This window comes from Glossina fuscipes, unplaced genomic scaffold, assembly GCF_014805625.2.
Source record: "Glossina fuscipes isolate IAEA_lab_2018 unplaced genomic scaffold, Yale_Gfus_2 222, whole genome shotgun sequence".
Classification (NCBI taxonomy): Eukaryota; Metazoa; Arthropoda; class Insecta; order Diptera; family Glossinidae; genus Glossina; species Glossina fuscipes.
In genome coordinates, this window is record NW_023998565.1 from 2,662,520 (window position 1) to 2,674,774 (window position 12,255).

General features: G+C 36.9%; 1 protein-coding gene and 1 long non-coding RNA gene across 2 annotated transcripts; both read right to left on the reverse strand.

The window, feature by feature from the left end:
• Positions 1-5,013: 5,013 nt before the first annotated feature.
• LOC119642390 (TRAF3-interacting protein 1-like) lies at positions 5,014-6,704 on the reverse strand. The gene is made up of 2 exons (XM_038041540.1): positions 6,197-6,704; positions 5,014-6,133 (listed from the first exon to the last, which is right to left on the reverse strand). The coding sequence occupies exons 1-2, from the start codon at positions 6,320-6,322 to the stop codon at positions 6,065-6,067; spliced, it is 195 nt and encodes a 64-aa protein (XP_037897468.1). The 5' UTR covers positions 6,323-6,704; the 3' UTR covers positions 5,014-6,064.
• A 3,282-nt stretch (positions 6,705-9,986) lies between these two features.
• Positions 9,987-11,757, reverse strand: LOC119642371. The gene is made up of 3 exons (XR_005248021.1): positions 11,603-11,757; positions 11,153-11,542; positions 9,987-11,090 (listed from the first exon to the last, which is right to left on the reverse strand). It is a non-coding gene; the product is annotated as an uncharacterized LOC119642371 (long non-coding RNA).
• Between the last annotated feature and the right edge of the window lie 498 nt (positions 11,758-12,255).

Below are 12,255 nucleotides of genomic sequence, written 5' to 3' on the forward strand. Positions count from 1 at the left end.
AGCACTCAGGTACCAAATCGCGTGATTCGATCACCGTTAGGTATGTGGGTGCTAGTGCACTGTGTTTGCATGTGTTTTGTGTGTTTTTACATGTGTGATCGTGTCTTTGTACAATGTGTGTATGTAGTTTATGCATTATCGTATGTTTTTACTATTTCTTTTCCTACCTACGTTCAATTCTGCTTGTTTTGTTTACCCTAACGGTGCATAGAGATTCTTGCTGAAGTTTGTTTTGCATGCATCGATTTTCTACCTACGTTCAATTCTGCTTGCTAAACATTTTGGGATTTTACTGGTAATTAGACCTTGGGTTTTTTTTTACTACGTCTTTCACACATTTGAGTAGTTATCTATATTTACGTACTTATTTACAACTGAGCAATTATTACATTTGGCATACCTAGTCGCATTTGGAGTAGTTCTCTCCAGTTGAATGCTTACTCACATTTGGGTAGTTATTTTCTTTAATGTTTACATACTTATTTACAATTACATTTGAAATACCTATTCGCATTTGGAGTAGTTCTTTCCAGTTGAATGCTTACTCACATTGAGTGGTTTTTTTTATATATTTACATGCTTATTTACAATGGGGAGGGTTGCTCATCTCTTATTCGGACGTGCGCGGACAGAGCGGACTGGCTAGTTGCTTATCGTAGACGGTTGTCTTAGGCGGACGGACTTGTTCTTCGTAAGGAAGCAAAATCGCTTCCTTACAGCGTTAAATACCAAAATATTGATAAGAAAGATTTAACTAAAAAGTTTTAGAATATGTAAACTCCTGTTATTAAAATTCATGGAGAGTAAAAAAAAAAACAAAAAAAAAAACCTTTAAATTCCGTGTGACATTCTTTGACATCTGTTTGTTCATATGCATGTTTTGTCAGATGCATTGAAAAAACAAGAGAGAAAAGGAAGAGAAAAAAAAGAGAATTCGGTAAACTCTCAGTTAGTTGCATGGGTGTGGAAAGTTTAAGAGATGAAAGTGTACGAAAAGCTTGATCGCAAGAGAGTCGCCCTTTTCTCTTCGAACGGTGAGGACATTACAGTTTTTATCGCTCAGAAACAAACGCGTTAAGTGTTAAGCGTTTTTAAAAGAAAGAAGAAATTTAAAGTTTTTCTATTGCTTTTTATTGTTTAAATGAAGAAGTAAATAAATGAAAATCTAATAAATGTTAGAATTGTGAATTTAACATTCTGTGTTTGGTTTCGCAATTTATAAACGGTTGTAATGCATACCATTTCGGTTGAAGACACCATTTTCGTTTAGAATGCTTTATAAGAAATATGAAAGAAAATGATAAGTGTTTATGTGCGGATATAATTGCAAATATTAGCTGACCTTTCTACCATTATTCAGGCATTAAATAAATTACTTATGTACATCATGAAAGAAATTTGTAACAAACAAAATTTGTCATTTGTAACCTCTTGGCAAAAAATTTTAAATCTGAATGTGGGGCTAGGCGAAACACGCTATCGCCGGCGGAAGGGAGGTGCGCGCGCGCGATGGGAAGTAAGGGGGACCATGGGCAGTTACTGACAGACTAGAACCGGACCAGCGAACGACGGACAATAGACTTTATAAACGGTCGTAGACCGTTGTATGGACCAAATGTCCTTTGGTTTGAATGCTCTTGAAATTTAAATTTAATTTCTTTTTTTTAATTTTTATTTTATTGTCATGCGGCACAGCATACCACCTCAGGTTTATGAAATCTTAATATTCAAGATGTTGAGGTGATTGTTACAAATATCATATAAGCCCTCAGCTGGGTTTTTTTTAAAAATTAATGGCTTTACCGAGATAAGAGAAACGTATATCACGTTATTCATCGAGTGAAATACAGAGGATAATAAGACCAGAAGGTCCAGCAAGCTTGTCACAGGAGTCGATAAAGAGTTGTGAGAGAAGGGAACAACGAGAAGAAGCGATACACTGAAAATTCTCACAGTACGTCAAAGATCTGAGATTGACATGTTACTACTGACATGTTCACAAAATAATTTCCATCATTCTTGAGAAGGAAAACCTTGATTCTAGAAAACGGGAAAGAAGAAAAAATTGAAGATTTGCCACATCAAGGATGATTGAAATTAATGAAATAATATTACCAGCTGTGGAAACAGAAAGCTTCTCAGCCAGGACTTGCTTTAGTCAGGAGTCTAAGGTCGGCGGAACAATGACATCTGTTACGTTATAATTTCGATTGAACGCAGCTTATGCAGCAGGAAGAACTAATAATTGGTGAATCAGCAGGAGACCTCCCTTCGCAGGTTAAAGATTTTTGATATTTTAACAATGACGTTGGAGCTGTTGCGTTGTGGAGGTTATTAATGGCTATCCGACGATGACTACTATGTAAACCTAGCACAGAGTACGTCTTTGGATGCTATATCGGAAATTATGAAAATTATGGAAGGTAAAATTTGCTCATCAATGTCGACCCAACAATTTCTAGCCATTTCATCATTTCATTAATACATTGGCTCAAATCTCATTTATCAAACCCATTTTTAAAGCCATCTAAGCGAAAAGTAGTTTCAAAATTTTAGGGAATGATTGTTAGGTTCCAACGGGCCTGTATGCTTGCGAGCGGAATATAAATGCATAAAGTGTTATAAAAATGAACGTTTATTTAATATATTTGTTGCAAAAGAATTTACAAAACCGTACTACAAAAAACAAAAATATAAAAAAATAAATGACGTGTAATATGTTATTTTCTTTGCTGTCTTTAAGAATTCATTAAACTATTCAGGATCTCGTCTTAAATGTTTCTCAAATACTTTTAGAGCATCTTGTACAGTGAATGGTAAGTTAACATGAGAATATTAAAAACAGCCGGCATTTTCCATTTTTAGAAATCACATATTATATTAGGCAAGATAAACTTTTTTTTTTACATACTGTGAGGGGCTATTTCGCCCAAAACCTGGGTCCAGGCTTTCCGACATAGAAATGTCAGATCGTTGGCAGGTAGGTACGGGTCGTGTGTCAACATTGGCCACTGTAGGGCTTGTAATTTGTTTGCCTGACCCTGGGTGACGACTTGTAATGGACGTTGCCTCTTAGAAATCGATCGCTAGGTTGTCCTTTGGGCGCGCGTAGTTGGTGTCATAGGCCGCTACAGACCCCGACTCAACCAGGTTGACTCGTTGAACTTGGTCACTGTTGCTGGTCTCGTAAGCCGCTGTGGGCTCTAAGATGGTTTCGCAGGGAAGTGGATTGCCGCTATCAAGTTTCGGCGCAAAAGAAGGGCGTTGCTTTCGTATGTCGTAGGTCTCGCTGCAGAGAGTCGACTTAGGGTGATTTCGTTGCCTTGGCTGGGCAGGACTTCGCCCTTGTTTAACAGTGAACCTGTCTGGTAGTGTTGCGCGTTGTGGTCATGGTGTATTCGCTAGGCTGTGGAATACTATTGCTCGCAAGGCAGGTTCGTCTCGAGGTCCATTTGGATCCCCTCGCTGGTGATTGACTGCACGGTAGTCGGCCGCAGATCAAGCAGTCCTCGTGGGTTCGGGCAATTATACTGGTGGTGTCCGCCCTGGGCACATCATCGGCACGCCGTCGCCGTATTTATTCGCCTAGCTTGCCGCATTGGGTCCGGTGCCCACGCCATGTTGTTCGGCAGATCGCGCCGTCGGTCGCCTGGTTGGAATTCTCTGTGTGTTTCTCTGGGAGCTTCACATGGCATGTTGCCCGTCGGAATCGCCTCCAAATCGTAGGCGATCTCCGTGAGTTCGGCCAAATGGGGGAAATCTCGGCGCTGTATGTACCACAGGTAATCGGGGTGTGTACAAATGCATTCTAATTTCTGCTCTTTCGTCATGGTGGTATGGCGCACCAGATCTTGCAAGGCCAGTACATAATCTTGAAATTTTTCTCTCGGTCCCTGGATGCGTCGGCAGATATCATCTTCGAGTCGGGCGAGGTGTCGCGATGAAAAGAAGAACCTCCGAAAATCGGCCTTGAACTTCTCTCAAACCGTCCAGCGTTGATTGTTGCTGAGGTACCACGTTAAGGCCCAGTCGCGTAGCATCACCACCATGGTGGCGTGTAAAGGGTCTTTGTCGACACTATATGCTTCTGCTAGCTCTTCGGCCCGCTCAATGAAGGCAAGTGGCTTTTTATTGCTGGTAATGTTGAGTCCCAATCTGCTGACTACTTCGGCGGCAGGTCTTGTGTCGGCCGCTATCGGGAGTGCTCCGCCAATTGGGGCGCCGAGCTGGATGGTTTCGCTGATGCTGTTGGCTGGTGCCGAGATATTGGGGTATAATGCCGGTGCCATTTTGCTGTTCGTTGTCGTCACCGGAACGTGCAGGATTTCGGCGTTCGTCGATGGGTGTAAATTTTAGTAATAAGGGGAAATAAACAAAGTTACTAACTTCCCTGGGCGCTTTGAGTACTCTTTTCTTTATCACTTTTTCCTTTATTTTTTTTTTTGTTATTATACTTTTTTATTGTTTATTTTTGTTTCTTTTTCTTTTTTTTTAAATTTCCTTTGGTCCGTACAAGTTTCTAAGGGGAGTTAATAGCCTATGTCTATGTATTGTGAGGAGCCAAAGTCGTCCCTCGTTTTGGCCTCACACTTTCTCCGTCTCTGGTGTGGGAAAGTGCTAGTATAAGATAGAGAATAATTTAGGGACTAAGTGAGAGAGTAAGCTAGAGAACAGACGAGAGAATAAGGTAGAGCACAAGGGAGAGAATAGGTTAGAGAATAAGATTAGATTAAGAATAGGGTAGGGTAGAATAGTAGAGAGTTTTTAGTGAGTCAAGTCAGGGAAAGGGCTCGCTCGCAGAAGTAAGATTTTTGGATTAGGTTAGTTTTAGGAAAAATATCGAATGAAGTGCTGAATTCTTACAACTAGAAAGATTACGTTTAATAAATTTTCTTGTGAAGTATAACCTGGGGCCGCTGAGCTACCTCAGCACCAGGTTCGGGTAAAATAGCTCTTACAGTAAATTGTCTTTTTTGTTTGTATATAAAGTTATTACTATTAGGGGTAAAATATATATATATTTTTTGTTTATTATGCTTTCTTTTCCTTCCCTTTTCTTTTGTTTTTTTTTGCTTTATTATTATCTTACGAGTATCTTATGTATATGAACGTTTTTATGATTTCCCACGTAATTAGGTTTCAGTATCCTTTTTTTTTCACTAGGATCTGTAAGAAAAGAGTAAATTATTAAAATGTTCCTCTGATTATATCTAAAAAAAATTATTTGCTTTTTTCTAGAACTTCTTGGCTGGTTTCGTTGCCTTCGCTTGTATGCGTTTGGTCGTCTACTAAAATTTTTGCGTATATGTTCATTTTATGGTGAATACGCGCTCGTTTTTGAATAATCTTACAAAGGCGATCGGGCACAAATTATTGCTGTTAAGATTTTCCTTTGACGATTTGATTTACCTGGCTTGTTTATTTTTTTTGTTTTGTCTCTGAATAGTATTCACTGATTTAATTGCAGATGTTCCATGAATTTTCCCTCTTGGAAATTTTATCAGAAATTTTTTTTTTTTTTTTTTGTATTTTAAGCATAGTATTGCTCGCAAAACACTTTCTTGCCATTTCAAAGTTCAATTCAACTTTTATGATTTTTCCAAACATTATTTTTTTTTTTGTGCATTTGTGCAATTTTCTTCTCTCTCTAGTTCGATTTTCACCTATTTCACAATCGTCTTTTTTTTCATTGAGATATGTCCTTGGTCGGACGCCACTTGTGAAGGACTATTTTGCCCAAAACCTGGCGCTCAGCGACTCCAGGTTGTATCTCACAAGGCATTTCTTTGTTTCGTCCTTTGTATTAAATATCGTTGGAAGTAATTTATAAACGAGTTTTTTAATAGTATAAATTCATTTTTAAACTTTGTCTTATATTTTCTATTTATTCATAGTAACTTTTGGTATTTTCGTTTGTTTATTATAATTTTCTTTCTGAGGATGAGATTTCTTTGTTCCACTTCAAATATAAATCCATGTTCTTGATTCAAAGACCTATTAGCACCAGGCAACTTACTAACAACATCAATCATTTTTTGTAAAAATCGCATTTGCCCCTCACGATCTACGATTTTTCAAAATTTAATTCTTCCGCCGTGTACAAACCCGCGAAAAAGCCTGCGTCCCTTATAACCTAAAAATAATTGTAAAAATCTCATTTTCTTTAATATCGGATCAATATTTCATAGTTTTTTACCGCATTAAAGACGTCATGCAGAAAACGAAACGGTGACTTCTTCAGCATCTTTTCACTTAATGCCGGTTTTTTAACATATTTACCCAAAGTTATTATAACTGAAGGATTTAAGATGTTATCAGTCATAGTTTTTTAAAAATTCCTTCTATTAAAAATGATATACTAAAAGTGAAACATGCTTAAAGGAATATTTAGTTACTAGTCGTGGCAACGGATTTTCGTATCCTTGGTAATTTGAAGCCAACGATGCCACAGAACGTTTTTCCCTTTGACTCAATTATGGTTGAAAAGCAAATTTAGTCAAGCATGACGCTCATAAGAATGGATTTATATGCAGTAGAAATGATTTCAAGGGATTTTAAGAAATTGAAAAAAAAGGAAAGGGTCTCAAAACCTTTTTAAAGCGCATGTGGTATGAGGATATATTGAGGATACGTCCGGATATACACAACACCCAAAAAGACTTCCGAAAATCGCATTTCATTACACCGATCGATTTAGAAATGCCTTCTGAATTGATCCAAATTCGTGTGTTAATAATGATCTATTAATTTTTCATTCTTATTAAATAATTCGCATAATTTGTTAATGAAATTTATACTAAATCCAAGATTAAAAAAAAAAATTTGTAAATATTAGTTTAGGGAAAAAGAAATCCATTATTTTTTCGGTAGATGGCTGCACTGATAGATTTCTCGTAAAGTATCGATCAAACAATTTCCGATACTGTACATTTACATACTGTACATTTCGCAGTAAAAAAAATTCTTTTGCTGTTTTTTGTTTGGTGCATTCAGTTGTGAGTTACAGCGTGTTAAAAATGGAAGTGAACAAAGAGAAAATTCGATACATTTTACAGTTTTTCTTTGACAAAGGCGAAAATGCAAGCCAGGTGGCTAAAATTGTGAATGGTGTTTATGGTTCCGATACTGTAACAGCCAATTATGTGCAATTTTGGTTTCGTAGATTCCGTTCAGGAATTTTTGATGTTAAAGATGCACCTCGCACAGGTAGGCCGGTCGTCGAAAATGTCGATAAAATCGGAGAAATGATCGAAGTTGACCGGCATGTTAGCAGTCGTAACATCGCCCAGGAGCTAAAAATCGACCATAAAACAGTTTTAAACCATTTACACAAAGCTGGATTCAAAAAGAAGCTCGATGTTTGGGTGCCACACCAATTAACAGAAAAAAACATGATGGATCGAATTTCCATCTGCGAAGGCTTGGCCAAACGGAATGAGATAGACCCATTTCTTAAACGGATGGTGACTGGAGATGAGAAATGGGTCACATACGATAACCCTGTGCGAAAACGATCGTGGTCAAAGAGCGGTGAAGCACCTCAAACGGCCAGGAAGGTTTTGCTATGCATTTGGTGGGACTGGAAGGGGATTATTTATTATGAGTTGCTTCCATATGGCTAAACGCTAAATTCTGATCTCTACTGTCAACAACTGGACCGTTTGAAGATAGCGATTGACCAGAAACGGCCAGAATTGGCCAACAGGAGAGGTGTCGTGTTCCACCAGGACAACGCTAGGGCACACACATCTACAGTGACTCGCCAGAAACTTCGGGAGCTTGGTTGGGAAGTTTTAATGCATCCGCCATACAGTCCGAACTTGGCACCAAGCGATTATATCTTTTTCTTGCCTTGCAAAATTTCTTTAATGATAAAAAATTGGAATCTAGGGAGGATTGTGAAAATCGACTACTAGAGTTTTTTGCAAATAGAGACCAGGACTTCTATGAGGAAGGCATTTTGAAGTTACCTTTAAAATGGCAACAAATCATACAACAAAACGGTGCATATTTGACCCAAATCGGACAATCCGAAGCATGTTAAATAAAGTCCTGAAGTTCATATAAAAATAATGGATTTCTTTTTCCCCAAACTAATAGTTAATTCTAAGAACTTAGCGAAGGAGGGGTTTTCATTTTTGGGTACTGAGCTTTTCTCAATTCCATCGAAATCGAAAGAAGCGTTCGACGATTCTTATGGATTTCTTGATTATTCCTAACCAAAGTGACAACGTCTGCTCTCTAATAATTTTGAGTTGGTGCGTTTTCCACCTCCAATCGTACCCATTTCCCCGGCATCTTCTATTCTACTTTGTTATATCCCATCTAAGGCGAGTGCCTTTAAAAGTGGTTCGGATCGATAAGCATTTTCGGTCATTTCCCATACAACGCCCCATCTTGAAAATTGGTTAAACGTATTTCGACAAAACTGTTAGTATGAAACATTCAGTTCGGTTGTGCCAACTTTTTGAACCTCCTCTCAATAACCGCTTTGGGGTTCTATACAATTTTCAATATTTCATGGTGGAAATTTGTTCATAATAATAAATTGACAAAGAATTTGAATTGACCGAATTTGAACCACGTAGATCTAGTTTTTGATACCATCGCTTACAAGAACTCTCAGGATATGCAAAAAGGGCCTTATACGCTAAAAAGGCCTAATTGTCAATATTTTATAATGAAAAGTTGTTCGTGGCAGTAATTTGACATTGAAATTGAGAGGACTGAATTTCAATCACATGGGCCTATTCCTTTCAACTTTTTCTCCACTCTATGTAAGAGTTCTCACGAATAGTGAGTCCCACAATAAGTTTTTAACGAAGTTTATGACGAAATGGTGGCAATTTAGCCAAAAAATTAAAGGCATGGAATTTGGATCAGGTGGGTTTATTTTTTAGACTCTAACATATGTGGGGATTATTACGAAAAGCAAGCCCTCAAGAAAGTCCAATTTTTAATTTTGGAAATGGAAAAATAATAAAATTGTTGCTTGATTTGAATCAGACGCCAATGTGATGTTTTGGCCATTTCCCAAAATACTTTCTTGGGCTTTCATGAAAAGCATGCCTTTGCATGAAAATAATGTGCAATTTTTGGCGAATAAGTGCACTAGACGAAGTCATGCAGGACATCTAAAGTCGGCCTTGCTTGACTATGATCTACTTACTTGTTTCTCAAAGACACAATGAATTTTAATTGTGTTTTTTATCTATTTCAAAAGTGCCAATTTTTGATTTTCGGTTTAAATAAGGCTCAATCATGAGCCCAGGTCTAGCAGTCATAATAAATTAAATACATACATGGTTAAACCTTAAGATTAATTTCTTAATTGCGTGTCGAGAAGAGAACCTGCGTGTTCTCAGTTTCTCAATCCAAATGCTTTTGGAAATTATTTAAACTCCAAGTGTCAAATCATAGACGAAGCCTGATTACATTTTTCGATATTTACACGCACTATTATTATAGTGATTTTGCGAAATTCTTTTCCACGAGATTTCAAGCTACCTCGAGCAACGGAAAATTTATGGTACATAATTTTAATGGATGTAGTATTTTGTTCAAATTCTAGCGAACAAATATCTTATGGTCAGTTTTGGTTGGTTCAGCATCATGAGCCTTGTTGGCGTACACGTTCCTTCCCTCAATACATATTTTTATTAGGCGAATGTCTTCGGCGCAACAAAACGATATAATCTTTACCTTTCCCTCACTGAAACATTTTAATCACGATTCCTTTACTGCCGACAGCATTTCCTATTGTTTAAATAAAAGGCCATAAAAATTACTTTGATTTAACGGTTCTTCCAAGTTTTTTAAATGTACCTTATTGTGTACATCATGTTTAATAAATTTCATGTTAACGATAGTGTTGTTCGTTTATTCTCTAAGCTATTATAAGTCTTTCCAAAAGCTGCAATAAAAACCATTGCTTTTTATATTTAGAAAAAGTATATATAAAAATACTTATCATACACTCAATTTACAAAGTACGTCTTACGTATAATAAATCAAGCATTAATTGTTCAGATTACTTTTCAGGTAAAAATTATTGTCAGTTTTTCAATTTTGTTTAGTTAATTTTAGTTTTTCAATTTTTCTTTTTCGCTTTTTACGGTTTCATTATTATCCGTTTTGTTAATTTGTTTCGAACTGTTAACAGATTTATCTGCGTTTTTCTCCTCTTTGATCGTCATCATCACCGTCGTCCTCGTCATTGAATTGCTGAATTATTTAAAAGTTTTTTCATTGAGTCGTTTTGTATAACAACGGTAAACAATAACTTGACATTTTCGCCCATCGGTAATGATTTATTAGATGACTCAGCTGGGTAGTGTAAGTAAGAGTCCCCACTATACGAAAATCATTTACTCGACTGTCGTAATTTCATGGGCTGTCTTGTGATCTTTCAGCCAATCTATATAAGCCGTATAATCTCCATTGGCAGGTAATGACGGTGTCACGATGCAGATGACAAGGAATCAGGATGTAAAACCATTGTCCAATAAAATCTTATTCAGTTTATGGGTAGTGAAATCCAAGCAGGGACTTTGCGTTTGTGCATTACAAAGGTTTTCCAGCACCTCTAAAATTATTAAAATCCCCTTTAGACGTAGCTTCTTGTGTGTAATCTTCTATTACACGATCAAAGTTGTATTTAGTTTTATAAAGATAGTTCCTAGCAAAAAAGCCGCCTTTTTTTAAGAAAGCTTTTTCGTCAGCTTGTGAATTATCCATACGATGTTTTAAAACAAGTGCCTGTGCTTTCATAGCCTTTATTTCCTGATAATGTTTTTGACGCTGAAATAAATTTCCCGCACCGTATCCATCGTAAGTTAAATAAATAAATACTGACGATGTTGGGGAGAAAACAAAAAATCAGTAAAGTGGAAGTTGAAAGGTATGCTCTCTTCCTGAATTTTAAAGGCTATCTTTGGCTGATCGTGTACTGAATTAATAACTAGCATCCAGGCTTGTTGAAACGATGATGTTTGCCCAAAGAAATGCTGACAATGCCTTCTTTTTCATAAGTATCACATAGGTGTGAGTTTGCTATTGTTCACTATTGTTCTCCATAAGACATAATAAACCTAAAGGTATTCCCTATGAACAATAACATGGCCAGTAATGTCAACCATCAATAAGATCTTACCATCACAAGCTCTTTTGTCTTACTATATGTTTAAGGTTTAACTGTACAAAAATCATTATTATGAAATAAACAGCGTGGAATCTATCAATGTTGTTCGCCAAATTGCTTCTGCTTCAATATGCAGAGGAACCAATTTAGTTATATATCCTTTTCATCCTCTTCATCAGACGTAGGAGCTGCAATGCTGTTAGTATATGCTGGTGGATGCGCCAGAACGTGATCAACAAGACCCATACTTTTAGCCTTCTTAGGGCTCATGTAACTGTCTATCTCCATAAGTTCGTAGAGTCTTTCGTATGAGAGCATTGTGTGTTTCACATAGATATTAGTTGTTTGTTCCTTAAGTTTAATAATTTCTCTGGCTTGAATTTGTATATCAGTAGCCTGGCCCTGTGAAAATACGCTAATTTGTTGAAATATACTTGTATCATCATATTATATTGAACGCACCTGAGCGCCACAAGAATGTCGATGAATCGTGATTCATGCGTTGGGCAGTGATATCGCATTCCCGGTTCTCCGGCGGTGGGCGGCACATTTTATTTTTTTACATTTTATTTATTTATTTTAATCCTACTTATACATGAAACTAAACAAATAACAGTCGAGTTCAATTGGCACTTAAAGCAAAACTTATATTAAATTAATAATAAAACTTAGCATAAGTACAATAAAATAAAATGAAAAAAAAGCATGTACACAAGCAGCATAGAGCCACACTTACAACCGGTACAGAGCCAAATTGCCAATGAACCCCTAAGCCATCGCAAACATGCATTTTTAAGGATAGAAGCTAGGTTAAGTAAAACATAGGTAAATCGCGCGTATTAAGCAATGTTGCTTTAATGGACTTTAAAGAGTCCGATAACGAGAATAAGTGATAGACGTCATTTAGGTTCTTGCAAACGACACGGAGCGGATTAAACAACTCATAATTATATTTATACTGACTAAGCGTAACCAAGATAAAGTGCCTAGAGAAACGGTTGGGGACATTAAAGCTTATTTCACCAAGTAATAAAGGCGAGTTAATAGCACCATTTTATTACTTTGATTAAGAAGGAATAGCCAAGAACAAAATTATGTTTCTCGAGAGGCGGTAA